The following is a 20778-nucleotide window of genomic DNA, read 5'->3' as shown; positions in this document are numbered from 1 at the left end:
ACTGCTCCCAATGAAACTGTCGAATTAACGATTGAGTGACACCAGCAGTATGGGGCCGATCATTGTCATGGAGCAACACAATTCCTTTACTGAGCATTCCTCTTCGTTTGTTTTGAATGGCACGCTTTAGTTTTGTTAAAGTCTCACAATATCGTACCGCATTAATGGTTTCACCTCTGGGAAGAAATTCAGTAAGCAAAACGCCTTTCCTATCCCAGAAGACAGTGCACATGATTTTTTTGTGATGACATTGTCACTTTGAACTTTTGTTTTTATCGGAGAACGAGTGTGTCTCCACTCCATCGATTGTTGTTTCGATTCTGGTGTGAAATGACACGCCCAAGTTTCATCACCTGTCACAATTTGGTTTAAAAAGTTTTCTCCCTCATCACTGTACCGCGTGAGAAATGTCAGGGCACTACCAAGTCACTTTGTTTTGTGATCAGTGAGCATTTTTGGAACCCATCGGGAACACAGTTTGCGATAACACAATTTCGACACAAATTCGGTCAGACACAATTTCGAACAAAACAGTACGTGAAATTTCTGGAAATGCCTCTGAAAGAGTTGTCATTGTGAAGCGTCTGTTCTCGTGAATTGCTTCATCAACTTTCCTTACCAAATCATCGGTGACAACAGAAGGCCGACCACTCCGAGCCTCGGCGTGGACATTTGTTCGACCTGCATTAAACATTCTTACCCACTTTCTCACCATTCCATCACTTATCGCGTATTCACCGTAAACTTCTGTCACTTGACGATAAATTTCGGCCGGTTTAACATTCCTCGCCTTCAAAAATTTAATCACGGCACGAATCTCAGTCAGCGGGAGAACTAATTGTCTTAAACATTTTGAATGTACACAGCAAACTGAAAACACAACATAGAGCAACCAAAATGGCGACAATTGAAAGTCAGTGAGCAAGAAAGACTAGTGCGCATGCGCGGGACGCCTACCACAGCGCTGCGACGGCACTAGAATGAAACGGTACTTAGTTTCCGAATACGCTACTTATGATATTTAATAAATACAGGCAACATACAAAAACGTTAAAAAAAAAAAGCCCCTTTGGACGTAATATAAAGTGTGAAGGGATTCAGATTTTTAGTTTTTTTTAATTCTTAAATCTATCATTTAACTTACTTCAATAAAATGCAGCGATACATATTTGCAGCAATTTTCTGAAACGGTTCCATAAAAATTGACAATTACTTTAGAAGACTGCTCCAAAAGATTAAAAAAAAAGGTCGAAAACCCTAAAATACCTTAATATGCCTTTAATACCATTATGCTTTTAATAAAAGCAGAATCATTCCTAATCCTATGACTTCAGTGTTAAAAATGCATTTTTATGAATAAATATTTATGTGAAACCTTTTATATTTCCTTTCCCGACAGGTTATCAAAAAGCTATGTTGTGTTTCACCTCATTCTGGAGTGCATTGTTAGTGGTGGTGTGCATGGTCCTCTTGACGCAAGAATCCTGTTGCGAAAGTTACCAGCGAATGGCCTCCTACCCTCTCAGCCAGTTCGAAGAGCAATCGAGTTTCCAACGCAGCCACCTGAAAGATGCGGAGGACAGTTTTCCGAAAATGGGATTGGATGTTTTCGGATCCGAATCTCAGGAAGACAGAAGCCGATCACAGGAAGACAACGATTCATCTGCTGCATCTTTTAATGAGGTAAAGATTTCTCAAAGGCCTCGTCATCGCATTAATGACCCATGCAAGAAATATTTTGCTAACTAGCATCTTTTATAATTTGGGTATTATATTGGTTAAGATATTTGGTATATAAGTTAATGAAAGTCTATTCCAGGAAAGATAAGAGGACTAAGCAAATTTCCGTTTCTGGGACCATCTTTTGAATATTAAGTGTGTCACGACAAAAGTAAATCATTTTCACCTCCATTTCTACAGATGCTGTTCACACATTATTTAGACGATGTATATTGTATTCACAAAACTAAATTACATAAAATTGTGTTTTAAATGTTCTATTTGACATCCCTTATTTTGAACTATCTTTCGAAACCGCAATTTCCAGGATAATAATGCCTTTTGAAGTGGCAGAAGAGATATTCTATCCCATTCCTCCCGAACAGCTTTCCAGAGTCCTGTTAAAGTTTTGGAACAACGTTTGGATAATGCAGTTTTTAAAAGTCCGAAAGCACAAAAATCCATAGGTGACACATCGGGAGATTGAGTAGGGATATGAGTGAAGGTATGGCCTTGTTACCAGTATTTTTGTTCCATTTCTTTTAGGAAATTTACAGTGGATTTTGATGTGTGACTGCTAGCTTTGTCCTGATGGAGTCTCACAGATGGATGACACTGTGGGTAAAGCGATGGTAGTTCACTCAGAAAAATTGGCGATAAAATAGGTTCCTGATAGTATTTGGAGTTAATCTTGACATTTTTTTGCATTCTCTTTATTTTTAACTTGCCATTATAAGAAAAACGAGCAACAATCATGAATCCCTTAAAAAACTTTCTTTCGATTCTTTGAACCATGTACTTTAATTTTTTTCTCCCCTTTTATGATAATAAATGGCTCTTTTTTGTTACAATCATTACAATCGTTTAAATACACCCATGCTTCATCTATTGTGACATCTGTTTTCCATTTTTCTTTGGATAAGTGTTTCTCATATAGAATTCTGCAGCGTGTCCTGCGTGGAGTGATATGCTTTGAAAGAAGACGATGCACATTGCGTTTTTTCGCTTTCTTAAGATTTAAATCAACGTTTATCATTTTGTTTACAGTGGACACCGAGCATTTTAATGATTTTGCAACTGTCCTTTGACTAGGGGAATTTTCTTTTAACATTAAACAACGTACCTTTGCAATAGTCGAAGATGTCCTTTTTTTTTCCTTTCTTGTTGATGATATTACCTATCGACGCTTTAGATATCACAAAACCGTGACTCTCACATCGTTTTTGGATAACGGAGTATGCATATTTCTCTTCGGAAAGAACGTTAATGTAGCCTTCGAACCACTGCTTTGTTAAATTCGCCTTTTTGAATAAAAACAAAACTTTCAAGCCACAGACGATAATTTTGACTTTTAAAAACATAGTACAATTGCAATTACTTCTTTTGCAGCAAACGATTTTTTATTACCGCTTACCAAAATCGTCTAAAATATGTGCGAACAGCCTCTGTATATGAAGCTTATGTGTATTTTCTCTGTACATTTTCTGCAGCGAAGAGAATCCCCGCAGAAAATGCATAATTCCATGTTTTGTTTCAAAAGTCAAGATGAAGTCCAGTGCTTTTACTGCGGCTTGAATAACAGCTGCTCGAAATCATCAAGAATTAACTCTATATTACAGAAAATTTACATGTATGCTCAGGTCTTGAGGGCTTCGTCATGAATCTAAAATTTCTGCAGTTAAATAACGTAACAGTGTTGTAGATGTAATATTTTTTTTAATGAATGCAATCCGTGATGTTCCACTACAGGAAACCTAGTAGAATAAAAAGCATGCGAAAGATCACGAGGTATTGAACGAAATCTAAAGAACGATAAGGGTACTTCCATTCTCATATTCTGCTGAGTGCTCTTCCTTTATAGGTAGGTATACTTCCGATATCCTATATTCAAATATTGTTTCGGGCTCGTAGCAATTTGGCTGTCGTTTAGATCATATGATGTCTGTTGTCCTTACTACCACCTAATACATGTCCTTCTATTTATGTACGGTCACAAGCGCTAACCGTGCAAAATATCGCATATAATATAATAAGTTACAGGGGTTAGACAAAAATATAGAAACACCTTTAAAAAAACATGTTTCTTTGCTTAATATGGTGTAGGAAACCCGTTGGCATCCAAAACAGCTTGCAGTCTTCTCGGAATGGATAAATACAGTTCCTGTATGTTTGCCAAGGGAATATTATACCATTCTTCCTGCAAAACGGTGGCAAGTTCAGATAACGATGTTGGCGGTGGATAACGAGAACGCACTTTCCGTTCCAATGTAGACCACAAAGGTTCGATAATATTCAGGTCTGGTGACTGTGGTGGCCAGGGGAGATGGGACAACTCATCCTCGTGCTCAGAAAACCAGTCCTGGACAATGTGAGCTGTGTGAACAGGGGCTTTGTCGTCTTGGAAATATCGGGGAACAAAGTTTGTACCATGGGATGAACTTGATCGGCCAAAATGTTCACATAAGTCTTGGCAGTCATGTGCCCTGACACAGTTATCATGGGGCTAGCAGAGAACTACGATATGGCTGCCCAAACCATAACAGAACCCCCGCCATGTTTCACTCTTGGCAACAAGCAGTCTGTATTATAGGCTTGAGATGGCGTTCTCCAGACATAAACTCGGCCAGAAGTGGGAAACAATGTGAAAGAAGACTCGTCAGACCATATTACTCGCTTTCACTGCTCTATAGTCCAGGCTTTATGACTTAAACACCACCTTTTCCTGTTACGGGCATTAGCATCACTGATGAGTGGCTTCTCGATTGCAGCACGGCCAGCAATTCTCTGTTTATGAAGCTCCATTCTAATTGTTTTGGTACTCGCAGAGTTCGGTAACACAACATTCATTTCAGCAGCAACTTTTGCAGCTGTGGTCTTCTTATTTTTCGTCACAATTGCCCTTAATGATCGTCTGTCACGATCACTCAGGACACACTTTCGTCCGCGCTGTGATTTAGCAGATGATGTTTATCCGCTTTTCAAATATGCGGAATAAATCTTCGATACAGTACCTCTTGAAACACTAAACAACTCGGCTGTGTAACACTAAACACCTTGCTTACGGGAGCACCTACCATACGTGCTCCAACAATTTGCCCACGTTCGAAGTCTGTTAACTCTGACATAATGAAAAGACAACCTCACATAACAGTAGTCCGACAACAACTGAACTGTTTAGCACATTTACGAAGTTGTATAGGGGGCGTCAGTAGTCAAAAACACCAGCGCCACCTACATATTTCATTAAAATCAATCTTTCTTTTCAAACATGCATTTCACAAGGTGTTTCCATATTTTTGTCCATCCACTGTATTTCTCCCGCCTTCGTGGTGTAGTGTTCTGCACGCTGGACGGGTATTCGAGAGATCCATGGTCCGAGTCCAGGCGAGGGCGTTGCTCATTTTTCATCTCTCCTGCTTTCTAATATGATACCTAATGTCTCTAAAGTGGCGCCCGAACTAAAACAGGTGGTGGATTATCCACCACCAGGATTTGGCGAAACCCCAGTCGCCCTTTAAAGGTGGGGGGTATATAAAGTATTTCTCCCGCCTTCTTAGCATGCCTTCGAGGTATAGTGGTCAGCACGCTCGACGTGTATTCGAGAGATTCGTGGTTCGAGTGATTATTATTAGTGCAAAAATTACTAACTGCGCTTTATTTAATTTTTGAATAAAATTTAATAAAACCTGTATCTTCAAATCTTATTGTAACTTATACCTTATTGTAAACTAACAAGCTTCATTTATAGATTTTTCAGGTATGTAATTCATGTTTGTTTTTAATGGAAGTGGAAATAATATAAACTTGAACAAAACTAAAATCTTTGCAATACTGTATTTGTAACAAATACATAATTGAAATGTATTCACTGAGCACACAAAATGACTTCGTGGGCCGCGGAGCTTGCAATCACTGCTTTCAGTTATTTTCTCTCTTCTTACTGCGTGCCTTTCAGGCCGCATAGCTAATGTAGGGGTCAGTGGCGCCGACTGCTGTACCCATGTAGGTAGGAAAGGGAGGAGGGGCCAACCCGCGCTAAAAGTGAAGCACTGCTTTGAAGCTTGGGTCACCAGACGGGGTGTTCCTTGTTTACATTCAGAAGCTCGCTTGACAAGATTCTGATAGTATTTCGACACACGACAGTCCATAGAAATCGAAAAAGGGACACTTTCGCATGAAAGAAACATTCATAGTGTGATGGATAATAGCAATTTGTATAGTTTAGTGACATTTACGCAAAAATCACATCTTGGTTATTTTTCGATAACTAACAACAGCGATTTTGATTATGAATTTGTTTTATAAAATTATAAGCTGTTGCACTACAAAAATATAGATTTTAAGAAAAAATTAAACCATTCTGACAAAACTGTCCTGTGAAAAGTATAGCATTTAATTCCGTTCAGAATGAAATGTTGTTTAAAAATATGTTGTTTTCACATACTTAGGACTCTGAAGTGTTGTAGAAAAAGAAAATATATACATTTATATGTATATTTACGACGTAATTACAAAATATTTACATCCGAACGCGTCAAATCCCATAGAACTCAATGGTAAATGACCCAATGTTTTGGTCACCACGTAGGGATCGCCGGTGCTTCAGAGCAGGGTACGGGAAAAACTTGTTTAGGGCGACTCCATCTTACTTCCTACCTCCATGGCTGTACCCATTGGCCTGACCCCGAATCCCGACGAATGCATGCATGTTTGTAAGCGCATGGTGTCAGTGGGGGGGGGGGGGGGTCAGCAACATGAGAAGTGGGGAGAGGGCATGACCACTGAGGTTATAGGAAGGGAGACTACGTCATCCATGACATCACCGGAAAAGCCAGAGATTGTAGACTGGAGAGATTTGCATGGTGGTGCTCTGAAATCAGATTGGGCAATACGGAAAGTTTAGGTTAACCCAGTGGCAGTGGCAACCGTAGTAATGGCTACGATAGGTTACCATGATGAGGCAGCAGAGCCATCTGTTGTCCTCTTCCGTAAAAAAAACTAAATTACAGTTAAAAATATTGCAAAGAATAAATTTGGAATACTCATTTAAGTTTCGTGTGATTCACACGTGGACTTTTACCGAAAGCCTCAGATTGGCGACAGCTGAGGGTCTCTTTCATTTTGATAGTCACGGGTTTTTAATTTCCAGGTGCCAGCCTCTTACCACAACTCCGCTGTGAAGCCATTGACCAACAATAGCATTCAAAACTGTAAATTTTGTTGTTGCTTTTGTTCCTCTATTTTAAAATGTCCATGCGATAGTGTTTGGATACCATCCTCTAAAATGTACAGTGTCTCACAAAAGTGATGGGACACTTGTGCTTTACAAAAGGAAACTGTAGTAAAATAAATTTAAAAAAACATGTCAAAATTTTTTGTTGGTGTGTTTCATACTTAAATTTAGTAACAATTAGTAATTCGATCTGCTGGATATCACGGTAGAGCAGCCAGGAAAAAATTCTTCGTGAGTGAAAAGAATAGAAACCTCAGACTGGCTTTCGCAAAATCCAACATAAATAAGAATTCTGATTACTGGAATGAAGTTATATTTGTTGATGAGAGTAAATTTAATATATTTGGATCTGGCGGTAGAATCTTGGTGTGAAGAAAACCCAGGGAAGAATTTTGCAAACAGAACTTGGTGCCAACAGTAAAACATCGTGGAGGAGGAGTTATGGTATGGGGGTGTATGTCGTCCGCTGGAGTTGGTAATCTTGTTTTTATTGACAGTATAATGGATCCGTACAAGTATATTGACATTTTAAATCAAAATTTAAAATCTTCAGCACGAAAATTGAACCTTCATAACGATTTTAAATTCCACCAGGACAATGACCTCAAGCACACTGCTTTGAACATTAGACTCTGGCTGCTGTATAACTGTCCTGAAACAATAAAAAACACCACCACAATCTCCAAACTTAAATCCCATAGAGAATATTTGGCAAGAATTGGAATCGAGAATTCGCAAACACACCATTTCTTCAAAACAACAATTAAAATCGGTGCTTGAAGAAGAATGGGGTAAAATCACTCCAGAAATCACAAAAAAATTAGCGGAATCCATCCCAAGAAGATTAAATCATGTTTTAAAAGGAAAAGGAAATCCAACAAAATATTAAAACCTTTTAAAAAGTATTTTTTGGATAAATATTTGATGGAAAAGTAAGTGTCCCATCACTTATGTGTGCCATTTTTTGCACCGTTCTAAACAATTGTATTTTTATTAAATTAATATTTTAATATTTTGAAAAAATGTATGTTATGTACTCTTCCAATAGTCTCAGGATTAACAATTACTCTATATAATGCTTGTAAATCAGCAGCAACTTTAGAAGCACTCATTCTTGGATTTTTTTTAATATTTCGAACGATAATTCGCTTTATTCCATTGGATAGCTTTGATGGTCGGCCAGGTCTTCTTTTATCCTGAATCATATGATTCTTTTTATATCGTTTAATGATATTGAAAACTGTTGAATGACTCAGGTTAACTGTTTCAGCAGTTTCTCTAATAGATTTTCTCCGTTCGATATGCAAATTAATAACTGATTTTCGAATTTCAGGCAAAGTTTCTTTTCGTTTAGCTTTCATGGCTGCACAGAGCTAAAAAACACAAAAATTCCAAAACAAACTGGAGAGAAATACTGCAGACGATTTTATAAATTATTGCCGATTGCTTTTGCGTAAAAATAAAAACCCAAAAAAATATTTTTATTGCTTACTTCAGACGATTTTTGTTGCATAGTACTTAGTAGTATCTAATCGTGTCCCATCACTTATGTGAACCATTTTTTGCCCCGTTCTAAATAATTGTATTTTTATTAAATTAATATTTTGAGAAAATGTATGTTATGTAATAATTGTTACTAAATTTAAGTATGAAACACACCCACAAAAAAATTTTACATGTTTTTTTAATTTATTTTATTACAGTTTCCTTTTGTAAAGCACAAGTGTCCCATCACTTTTCTGAGACACTGTATCTTTTATCGTCGAACGCGTACAGACTTTGTTTTGGTGAATAGTCGAGAGATGGTGTTTCTCATTTGCAATTCTGCACTGGATTTGTTGTCTAGGTTGCACACTTTGGAAGCGTTGTTTGTAATTTTCATGCATTATTCATTTTGCACGACATGACGTGAAACTCCCTACGCCGTTTTTTCCTCTCCCGTTTCCGATAAGAAAGAGTACATTTTTAGGGTGCACGTAGTTCAGGCATTTGAAAGTGAGGCCGTTTCTTACTCTTTCCACCACAACAAAGTTGTGGTTGTGGTGGAACGAAGTTTAAATCTTAATATTGGCATAAACCAGTGGTCGGTAAAGTGCGGCTCCAGCGCCGCATGTGGCTCTTTGGCTCCTTAAGTGCGGCTCTGGTACAAATATTCACAGAAGGCGCAATAATATTTTCATTTAAAAAAAAAAAAAAAAAAAAAAAAAACTTGGTAAGAAAAACATTACATCTTATTTTCATAAATTAAAATTCTTCTATAAATCGAGAATATGTATAATTCTATAAATCGAGAATATTATTTTGTTCAGTTAAAAAATAGCTAGGCAGTTAAAATTTTATATTGTTATAAAAATACGTAACGAACATCGAGTTTAATTTTATTAGTTTTCGTAAACGTAAACATAAACCATGTACAAGCTGCCGGCATGCTCCTGCATGCTTTTTATAAAGTAGTGAAGGTACAAATTGGCATCACAGACAGCAGTTGCAGTGTGAACAATTTTGTCTTATCTACCGTGGTCCTGTCTTATTAAAAAGTTGCTGTCTTTTTTTAATCTAGCTGCGCATCTTATAGGTATTTTTATACGATTTTATTACACCTGCTATGTATGTATGTTTGTGGTTCCGGTATTTTGAAAGAAAAAATTAATCACGAGATACTTGTTTACCATTGTGTCGTTCACCTAGAAGCGCTTTGTGCGCAACCATTTCCGGAAGAAATCTGTAAAGTTATGGAATTAGTGATTACCATTATCAACTCCATTTAAGCTAAAGCTCTTAATCATCGCCAATTCAAAGAAATTTTATTTGAAATGGAGAGTGAGTACGCTGACCTTCTGCTTCATAACAAGGTACGTTGGTTATCAAGAGGGAACGTTTTAAAACGTTTCGCGTCCCTTTTTCAGGAAATTAAAGCATTTCTCCTTGAAAAGGGCGTTCACTATCCAGATCTAACAGACGATCAGTGGATCCAAAACTTTTGTTTCATGGTAGACGTTACGTCTCATCTAAATCAGCTTAATCGTAAACTACAAGGGAAAGGGAACTTAATTTTTTCGGTGTTAGGAGAAGTAATAACATTCGAAAACAAATTATCCATTTTTGCACAGGATTTTGAAAGGGAAACATTGTTTCACTTTCTGAGCCTGCTGAAGTATCGCCAAAAAAATAATTCCTCTATTGATAAATACCATTTTAAAAAATAATTTTAAATATGAGGGAAGCATTTTTCAGCAGGTTTCGGGAATTTAAAAACAGCAGAGCAACTTTAGCATTTGTCAAAAATCCTCTTAATGCTACGATAACGGAGTTGAAATTTTCTCCTTTTGAAATTGACATTGGTAGCTTTGAAATACAATTGCCGGATTTAAAAAACAAGGAAATATGGCGCTCTAAATTCGAACGTCTTTGTGTTGAATAGGAAATACTGGAGAAGAAAAAATGTGATCTTAGTTCACAACACAAGTGGTCTGCTTTGAATAACCTGGAGAAGGAAGACATGATCATTTTCAACCGTTGGAATAGTATTCCTGAATCTTACGATCAGCTGAAAAAGTCCGCGTTTGCTGTTCTTTCCCTTTTCGGTTCTACATATATATGAACAATCTTTTTCAAGCATGAACATTATCAAGAATAAACTGAGAAGTCGTCTTATTGATGACAACTTGCAATCTTGCCGAAAATTAAAAACAACAAAATACAAACCTGACTTACTCAAACTTTCCAAGAAGATGTAAGCACATTGTTCGCATTAAATTTAGTTTTATTTAGTGTAATAAAAGTTTACTAAACGAGCAGATTTGGCTCCTAAGTTTTTAAAAAATTGTTGTAATATTCATATTTGGCTCTTTGGCTAATAAGTTTGCCGACCACTGGCATAAACAACCAGTTTTTTAGCTTTTCTACGTGCGAGTTGCTCATTTTGATGTTATGCTTCACTCTGTTCTTCATATTTTCCATTGTTTCACCATAGACGGAATTATTGGGCAATTTTAAAAACTCTTTCTCATAGGCAGATTTTGCATTTTTGCGCTGATCAGTGTTAAAACATCAGTGTAAGGTTTCAGCCATACCTTCTGTTTAAACTTCATAATTCTATGCACTGTTGTTAATATTAAACCCTGCTTTAAACAAAGTTGTAAATTCTTATAATATACTACATAATTTTCATATCATTCAAACTGAGAGTTAGTTGGGAGGGGCAGGATGTTCAAGGAAAAAGAACTTCTAAATTAATTTGAATCTTTTCGGGTGCGAGAGGGTAATAGTTATGGGCATCACCCAGCTCGGGAGGATATTTCAAATCGCTAACCATATAAATTTGTTGGCATCAAAGCACATAATATAACTGTTCAGTTTTGTAGAGTCATAATTCTGCATATACATGGTGGCCTGTGCCCACCGCTTCGTAATCATGGAAATTCCACCTCGTGTGCCCTGTTCTATGAATAGATGCATATCTATTAAAAGTTCCAAAGTCTGATTAATTATTTTTAGAAACCACAAACTGGAAGGTGTCATCACATGTGCACAGTCTCTTTCATAAAACTGCATACAAAGCTTTCGCAAATTTTCAAACAGATCCGCAAGTTGTACAGCATCTGATGTTACCTATAAATAGTGATATTCCCCCATCATCGGTATCTTGAAACTGTTCCGAGCAACGAGCACGTCTCATAATCCAGCGATGAAATTTCATCAACTGTTAAGGTATTATATGAAAAGTGGAAGGAGGCGGTAGGAACGTTTCTTCAAAGAGAAGAGATATATCCTCTTCCATTTTTATTTTCCTGCAAAATGTAAAATTTCTCTCCCGGCCGATTCTGTGCGAGTTTTCCTGGGTGTGTATTCAAAAACTGAAAACTATCTATAAACTGCAAGGACACTTTGATATTGTTACGATTCTTGCTGAGGGCGAAAGTAACGTATTGCTCCATGTTTAGTGCGAGCACTTCGATTTGATAGTCCTCCCTAATCCTTGCACATTAAGTGATAAGCGTCGTACTGCTTCAAATTATGAAACACTAAAAGGTATCTTTTTTGCAGAGAATATTTCAAGTTCTAAGAATTGTGTAACGCTCCTCCATAACATCCCGTCAGGTGGTCATGACCATAAACGCGATCCTTACCAAGAGACTTCTAAAACAAATTACAAAATGTAGCTGTTACATTTTGTAATTTGTTAAGAAGTTGCTCTGTTCTGGGTCATAGTTGGGGGAAATGATGCAGGTTAATTTTTCTGCGATTTCATCTTTTTCACGGATTATATTATACAAAAACATGAGCCAGCTTCACACTATTTTCATCGGGGCCGATAAATACCTAGGCGTACCCGCAGCTTCGTATTTCATGATAGGTTGCGTATATGAGGCAGTCTTACTGGGTTCCAATGTGTGCACTTTTTTAACTATTGCTTCGAAATCAGCATATAGAATATACGGAGTCGGTTGCTTGAAGTGCTGGTTTTTAAATGCTAAATACTTTTCTTCTTCCATAAGCAATTTCATAAGCTGTGGTGAATGGAATACAGAATGGAATATGCTTTTTAAATTTTTTTCTCCTCTGAAAAGAAAACTGTGTGCGTGAAAGATGAATTCTTATCGAAACTAGTGCATGAATCTCTGGGTTTGTGCCCTAAAAATGTATTCCTTCTGATCGGGGACAGGAGAGAAGAAAACGTCATAGAAAGTTTGTCATGTGGTGCGAAATAAAATCATGCATGAAAACTACAAATAATGCTTCCAACGTGTGCAGCCTAGACAAGAAGTTCAGCAAAGAATTGCAATTGAGGAACACCATTTCTTCACTATTCGTCAGAACAAAGTTTATAGCCGGTCGAAGATGAGCTACATTTTAGACTATGGTATCCCAGCACTAGCGTATGGTAATTAAAAAATAGAGGAATATAAACAAGAAAATTGACAGTTTTCAATCCTATTGTTGGTGAATGACTTCACAGTGGAGTTGTGAGATGGGGCTGGCACCTGATAATTAAAAAAAAAAAAAAAAAAAAAAAAAAAAACCCAAGACTGTGAAACTGTGAGACACTCTCAGTTATCATCTCAGAAGGCTGAGGCTTTTAATAAAAGCCCATGTGTGAATGATTATATGTGTGTGTGAAAATTCAATGAGTATTGTGAAATTTATTCATAAGCTTTAAAGAGAGATCACGCTGTCGCATTGTTACAATAACCCAGGTTAACCATTACTACGGTTGCCATTGCCATTCGGTGAAAATAAACTTTTAGTATTGTCTAATTTTGAAGCAACCTCTTCAATTTATAATCTCTGCTTCTTCCGGCGATATCATGGATGACATAAGTTGTCTTCCGGTAATGTCTGGCCACCAATATCTGTGCGCCAAATAGGCGCTGAAAATATATAACGAGCTGAAATTTATGTAGAGAGGTCGGAAGTATAAGAGGTATGATTGTTAGCATTTTTAGTTTTACACCACCAAAGAGCTTTTGCCTTTGCTTTTATGGCTGATGCCATAAAAACTTGATAAAATCTCAGTCTGAAATTTTTAATGCCACCTAATCTTTGATAATACACTCCTTGTTAAATACCAAGTGAAGGTAAGAAAAATGCAGTATAAACGGAATCTGATTTACCTACAACAAGTTCTCTATACACATGTTTGTAAGAAAAACTGTTTCCTGTAAATTAAACATAAATGAAATTTCATAAATGTTTCGAAACCATGGAAGTTATTTTATATGGTTGAGTAAAAATGAAATAGTTTCAGCTTTCCTAAATAAAAAAATAAAAGCTTCAAAATGACTTCCGAGGAAACGACTCATAGTTAGAGGCTTGAGTTTGTTTAACGAACGTTCGCCCATAAAGATAATTATGTTATATAAAAGTTGTGCAATGATTTTAATTGCTACAAGGAACTATATGTTGCTCCTAATTTGCAATATCAGAGCTTTCTCAAAAACGTCTTCTACTTTAGTTTTCAGAGGTATTTAATTCTGATCGACCTTAGTACTCTCACTATTACTAACAGGTCTTAAAGAATTATTCATTTTCCACATAAAGTGATTTAAACCCTGCAGTTTTGGTCATATTGTCGAATTGTTTAGTTTCCTTAAAAATAAATCTTTTGTAGGTCTCTTTAGTGGATATCCCTATGAGCCAAATGTCTCCACTTGTGAAGAGAAGGAAAGGCCCAACTCTTTCTGTCGTGAATCCTCTGGAAATTCTTCGTCAACGGCTCATGCTCGATCTGGCACAAAGGCGGATTCACGAGAATCAACAGCAGATCGTTGCAAATGCCCAGCTTTTGGAAAACATCGGGAAAAGGAGCTCTATGCCCATCCTAACACGTCCAGCTCTTCGTCAAAATACTGAATTATTACGGGGAGAGAAGTATCAACCATAGAGCTGATTAATCTGGCGTTTGTATGAAGGTAGGTAATACATTTATATTATACCTTTTGTCATGTAAACAAGGTTGCACATGGAGATGTGTTTCAATGAAATAGTTGTCTTTATAACTATAACAGGTTATTATGCTCCAAAAAATAAATCGCAAAATAAAGATTGCTTACAACAAATAAATACACCATCATTTATTAAAGAACATAACATTTTATTCAAACATTGTACATTACACTTCACAATGTTAATGACTCTTGCAAGAATTGGAATTACTTCCAACTTTTTACAACTAATATAGCTGCTTTCCGAAATATTAATCAAAATGTTTGTGTTGGTCCTCTCCTTATCCTATCCTAATCCTCTCCTATCTCCTCTCCTCTATAATTATGTTCTCCCAAACGTATCTCCTTTCCTCTCCCTTCCCAATTCTATCTCCTCACCTAATCCTCTCTCACTCCTCTCCTCACCTCCCGTCTCCCAAACCTATCTCATCTCCTTGCCTCTCTCAATTGAATATCATCTTCCAACCCTCTCTCCTCTCCTCGCTTCTCCCAATCCTCTAGGAGACGAGAGGCGAGGAAATAAGATAAAATTGGTAACGGAGGAGAAGACACGATTGGAAGAGGGGAGACGAGGATTAGGAGAGAAAAGGAGTGAGCAATCATATCTTATCTCCTCGCTTCTCTCCCAATCCTATTTCTTCTCCTCTCCCAACCCTATCTCTTCTTCTCTCCCAAACTTATCTCTTACCTCCTCTCTCAATCCGCTGGGAGAGGGGAGATAGGGTTGGGAGAGGATCTCTTTATTCTATCAATCCTCACTCTTTCTCTCCTATCCTGATCCTCGCCTCCTCTCCCAATCATCTATCTTCTTTCCCAGTCCTCGCTCCTCTCCCAATTCTCTTGGAGAGGAGATAGGATTGGCAGAGAGGATGAAGAGAGGAGTGAGGATTGGGAGATTTTCCTCAATCTGCAAATCCTATCACCTCCTTGCCTATCCCGATACTATCTCATCTCTTCTCCCAATCCTATCTGCTCGCCTATTCTAATTTCATCTTTTCTCTCCCAATCCTGTGGAAGAAGAGATGAGATAGGATTAGGAGCAGCAAGGACACGAAATATGATTGGGAAAGGAGAGAAGAGATAAGATGAGGAGGGGAGGCGATTGGATGAGGATTTGGAGATTCTTCTTAATCTTGGAATCCTAACTCGCCCCCTCTTCTTTCCCAATCCTATCTGATCTCTTCGCGTCCCCCAAACCTCCTCTCCTCTCCTCTCCCAATCATATTGCCTCTTCCTCCGCCCAATCTTATCTCCTCTCCCCGCCTTCTTCTCTCCCAATTCTATCTCATCTCATCGTGTCTCCTAATCCTATCTCATCTCCTCGTCCCGATCCTCTCCTCACCTCACCGCACCTCACCTCACCTCTCCCAATCGAATCTAGTCTCCTTTTCTCTCCCAATAGTCTGAGAGAGGAGATTCAATGGGGAGAGGAAAGGCAAGGAGAGGAGATAGAAGTGAGGGGCCGAGATAGGAGAGGAGAGATGAAGAGATGATATAGGATTAGGAGATCGGGAGAGAAGACGTAGGATGATAAGATTGGGGGCCGCGATAGGATCGTCTTTTCTTCTCTCCCAATACTCTCTTCTCCTCTCCTCCTTCTCTCCCAATTCTATCTCATCTCCCACTCTCGTCTCCTAATCTTATCTCCTCCGATCCTATCTCGTCTCCTTTTCTCTCCCAATACTGTGGGAGGGGAGAGGAGATGAGATGCGATTGGGAGAGGAAAGGCAAAAAGATGAGATAGGATTGGGACACGAGAGGAGATAGGACAAGGAGAAGCGAGGGGCCGAGATAATTGAGGAGAGACTAAGAGATGAGATAGGATTAGGAGAAGCGAGTAGACGAAATATGATTTGGAGAGGAGAGCGGGAGAGAAGACATAGGATAAGATTGGGATAGGCGATAGGATCGCCTTTTCTTCTCTCCCAATCGAATCTCATCTCATCTCCCCTCGCAGCGTATTGGGAGAGAAAAGGAGACGAGAGTGGGTAGGAGAGGAGAGGCGATAGGATTGGTTGGAGGGAGAGAATGAGGTTTGGGAGATTCTTCTTAATCTCGGAATCCTATCTCTTCCCCTCTCCCAAACCTCATCCTCGTGTCTCCTAATCCTATCTCATCTCCTCTCCCCTCCCCTCCCAGAGTATTGGGAGAGACGAGGCGGTGAGATTGGATGGGAGGAGATAGGACGAGATGGGAGGAATAGAATTGGGAGAGAAGGAGGAGAAGCGTAATCCTATCTCCTCCCTCCCGATCCTATCTCGTCTCTCCTCTCCTGTCCCAATTCTATCTCATCTCCTCTCCCCTCCCCTCCCAGAGTATTGGGGAGAGAAGATGAGATAGGAAGAGGAGATGAGATAGGATAGATAGGATTAGGACACGAGAGTGGGAGATGAGGAGATAGGATTGGGTGGAGGGAGAGGCGAAGAGAATATTGGGAGAGAAGAAAAGGCGATCCTCTCGCCTCTCCCAAACTTATCCTATGTCTTCTCCCGATCTCCTCTCCCAATCCTATCTCCTATCTAACCTCCGTGCTTCTCCTCATCCTATCTCATCTCCTCTCCCCTCCCCTCCCAGAGAGGAGAGACGAGATAGGATCGGGAGGGAGGAGATAGGATTAGGAGACACGAGTGGGAGGAGAGGATGAGGTTTGGGAGAGGCGAAGAGATGAGATAGGGTTGGGTGAGAAGAGGGGGGCGAGATAGGATTCCGAGATTAAGAAGAATCTCCCAAACCTCATTCTCTCCCTCCATCCAATCCTATCTCATCTCCTCCCATCTCGTCCTATCTCCTCCCATCCAATCTCATCTCCTCGTCCCGATCCTATCGAAGCTCGCATCCTTTTCTCTCCCAATACTCTGGGAGGGGAGGGAAGGGGAGAGGAGATATGATCGGGGGAGATAGGATTAGGAGACACGAGGAGGACGAGAGTGGGAGGAGAGGAGATAGAATTGGGAGAGAAGGAAAGGAGAGGAGATAGGATTGGGTGGAGGAACATGCAATATGATTGGGAGAGGAGATGAGATAGGACTGGGAGAGGATGCGAGGAGGTGAGATAGGGTGGGAGAGGAGACGATTAGGACAGAGGGTTAGGAGAGGAGATAGGGTTGGGAGAAGAGAGGCAATCCTCTATCCTCTCCCAATCCTATTTATCTCCTCGCCTCGCTCAATCCTATCTCAGCTCCTCTTCCAATTGAAGAGGAAATATGAGAAGAGAGGAAAGGAGATGGGATTGAGACAGGAAAGGCGATGAGAGAGGATTGGGAGCTTGAGAAGAATCCCTATCATTTCTCCCCTCCCAAACCTATCTCCTCCTCCATTCCTCTCTCCAAGTCCTATCTCATGTCCTTCCCTTGCATGGAAAAAGAAAAGCATTAAAACTGTACTGTTTGTAAATCCCAGTTCAAACTAACATGTGTATCAATATTAAATTATTAAAAATGAAAATTTTCTTTTTATATCAATATGACGGATAACCTATTTAATATATCTTATATCAAAACAGAGATAATTTAATATCCTTCACTGGCAGCATATTTTTAAGAGTTTTGAAAAATTTATCAGATTGTTTTTCTGTTTTCAGGAATGAGCAAAAGAATGGATGATCCCAGTACAGTTATGTAGCAATGGAAATAATGCTCCACACCACTGACAAAGCACTTTACCAAATACAAGTTTATATTTACTTTTATGTATGGAGAAATCTCCTTTAAATTCTTTTCGCGCTGTGAATGATCACAGAAATATATCCTAGTGTAAAATCATCAAACCTGTATAAAAATATTTCTTTCTGTATTTTTGACATGTATTTATGAGTATGTCTGTGCATGTATTATATGTTTATGTGCTTCTTGTTTTTGTTACATACTGTACAAATATGTTTATCACTGTTATAAAAAAGTGAATACAATTCTCAAATTAGTTACAAGGTGCTTGGTAAAAGTCACCATCTAGATCTCAATAAAGAATTCTTCCTCCATTTAATAAGGTCTTTGCTGTATATAAGAAACAAATATAAAGAACAAGATTAATTTACTGTGAAATCTTGCACAACCTTCTAAAATCACTACACAAAAATAGAGCCAAAATTTTTTGTTACTAGGTATAATAATTATTAAAAATCTTTCAGCACATACACAAAAACATGCAACAAAATTTGAAACTTACCCTGATATTTCATATTTGCCAATCTATGACACTCAAAAATTGGGAAATTCTTAATGACAAAAAGATTTGTTTTCTCAGATTCATAGAAATATGTTGAAAGTTATTTTTAATAATGAATTAACTTTAAATAGTAACTAAATAATATCTGAAAGTCCAATTATTACTTTTTAAATACAAAAATACTTGCATGTAAAAAAAAAAAAGACTAAATTCAGGTTGCGTTTTTCATTTCTCGAAAACACGACATGGGATATAAAATTTATACATACCAAATTACTCTATCATAGGTATTTTGACACAGAAAACAGAGTTCTTTCTGAAATGACATGCCAATTTTTTCCCATATTGCACAATGCACATTCTAATAACAGAAGAATACTCTAATCAGTTTCGCTAATCATTAAATACTTTAACCAGATCAAGAATCATCAACTGTAAAACATGAATTAATGTAAATCTGCACTGTAGAACTGTGTTACGAACATGGAATAATGGCAAAATGGAGCGCACAAAAGAGCAAAGCGCTTTAAGGTCCGAAGACAAAAATTAAATATTCGTTCTTCACATGATAAACTTGCAATAATCGAAAATTTGTCAAGTGATATTTTTATTTTGGAGAGCTTTATGGCTGTATTTTGAGAATTGCCCTGTGCCAATATTGCTCATCGGTGCAGAAATTACTTAATTTTTCTCACAGCTGTTTTTAACTATGGAAGCAATACCTTGCATCCCCATTTACTTAACTCTTTCAACCTCACTTTTGCATGATTAAAATTTAACTATTAAAAGTAGTTTAATTTAATGCTCACATACTAAAAGAAATGTAATAAGAGTTTAAAGTTTTTAACTTTTCCGTTTCCTGGAAATCTTCTGAGACAATATGTCCCAATCATATTGACAAATGGGACTGTCTCAAGTGTCTAGGATATTATCCTTTCTCAGAAAACAAATCTAAAATGTGCAGCAATATATAACGTGAATATTACAAAACATAAACTCTGCCACATGCACCAGTTCATATACAACAAAAATTTTCATATATAATTGTATTTACTATAAATTTTTTTAAATAGACAAATCAAAACATAAGTAATCGGCATACTTAAAAGCATAAGTGTGGCATTTGCAATTTAAAAGTGTGGCCAGGTTTCTTTTAATCATATATTCGTTCCCTAATAATTCATTAAAAACACTGCAAACGTAAAAATCCATTTAAAAGGGGGCTTAATTATCCAATAGGTCATGAAATCCAATCTCTGGGACGTATGTGCCCACCAGGACCAAAAGGTTAAGGCATTTTCTACCTGAAGTAAAAGGCTCTATTTACTTTAGTAAACAGAGGCTTTGATCTTAACTCTAGAAACATTTACTTCTTCCTTAAAAAATGCAAGAAGTGGTCTATGATCCTAGACAAACATTTCTCCAAAGATAACCAAAGACACTGCACAAAAAAAAAAAAAAAAAAAAAAAAAAAACTATAGGTATTTTAACACAAAATGGATCTTTTTTTCAAAAATGACATACCAATTTTTTTTTCCTAATTTCAATTACATGACTCAAATTATGCCTAAATATTAAATTTTGTAAAATTAACGGAAAAATTTCAAAATTTAACTTGGTGAACTTCTTAATACATGGCAACATAGTTTCCTTTCCCTTCCATTGTGCAGGAGTGGAAAAAGTTCACATCTTTTCTACTTTCAAATAATTTTAACAAAGTGCCTAAATCACATTTAATTGTTCTACAAATATGCCAAATTTCAAAACGTGGCAATATATAAATTCACATATATTTTTGGAAATTTTGAATAAAAAAACTAGTTTTTTGCAGGTATGCTTATGTCTACTTTAAGGCGATAATAAAAATTTTATGGATTATAATTCAAAATTTTTTCAAAAAATTTACAAAATTTATTAAAATATACAAATTTTAAACATAAATCATAAAAATAAGCGAATTTTATTTAGAATTAATCCAAATTTCGAAATATCAAAGGAAGAATCAAATAAATTTCATAAAAAAGATTAATAAATATATATCAAAATTAATTAACATTGAGGAGCTAAAATTTTGAGAGCTAATTTTTTTAAAACTACTTGTGTAATTTTTACAAAACTTGGCAGTTTGGTATAATCTGAGTCGTAGAAATGAGAAATATGGAAAAAAATGGGCATTTCATTTTTAAAAAAAAGGCAAATTTTGTGTCAAAATACCTA

General features: G+C 37.3%; 1 protein-coding gene across 2 annotated transcripts in view; it reads left to right on the top strand.

Moving 5' to 3' along the window:
• The window catches only part of LOC118196096 (uncharacterized), a 340791-nt gene extending 322410 nt beyond the window's left edge, over nucleotides 1-18381 (top strand). For both annotated transcript variants that reach the window (XM_085827478.1, XM_085827477.1), the window contains exons 2-4: nucleotides 1400-1683; nucleotides 14064-14364; nucleotides 17978-18381. In XM_085827478.1, the coding sequence (XP_085683604.1) occupies nucleotides 1414-1683; nucleotides 14064-14336 (543 nt within the window). In that variant the 5' untranslated portion in view covers nucleotides 1400-1413 and the 3' untranslated portion in view covers nucleotides 14337-14364; nucleotides 17978-18381. The remainder of the gene's footprint in view (nucleotides 1-1399; nucleotides 1684-14063; nucleotides 14365-17977) is intronic.
• Nucleotides 18382-20778: the final 2397 nt, after the last annotated feature.

The sequence above is a fragment of the Stegodyphus dumicola genome, chromosome 12 (assembly GCF_044657685.1).
Source record: "Stegodyphus dumicola isolate Sdum_Otavi_A_Nest chromosome 12, ASM4465768v1".
Classification (NCBI taxonomy): Eukaryota; Metazoa; Arthropoda; class Arachnida; order Araneae; family Eresidae; genus Stegodyphus; species Stegodyphus dumicola.
The sequence above is the reverse complement of the archived record's forward strand: the minus strand, read 5'-3'. Positions and strand labels throughout refer to the sequence as shown.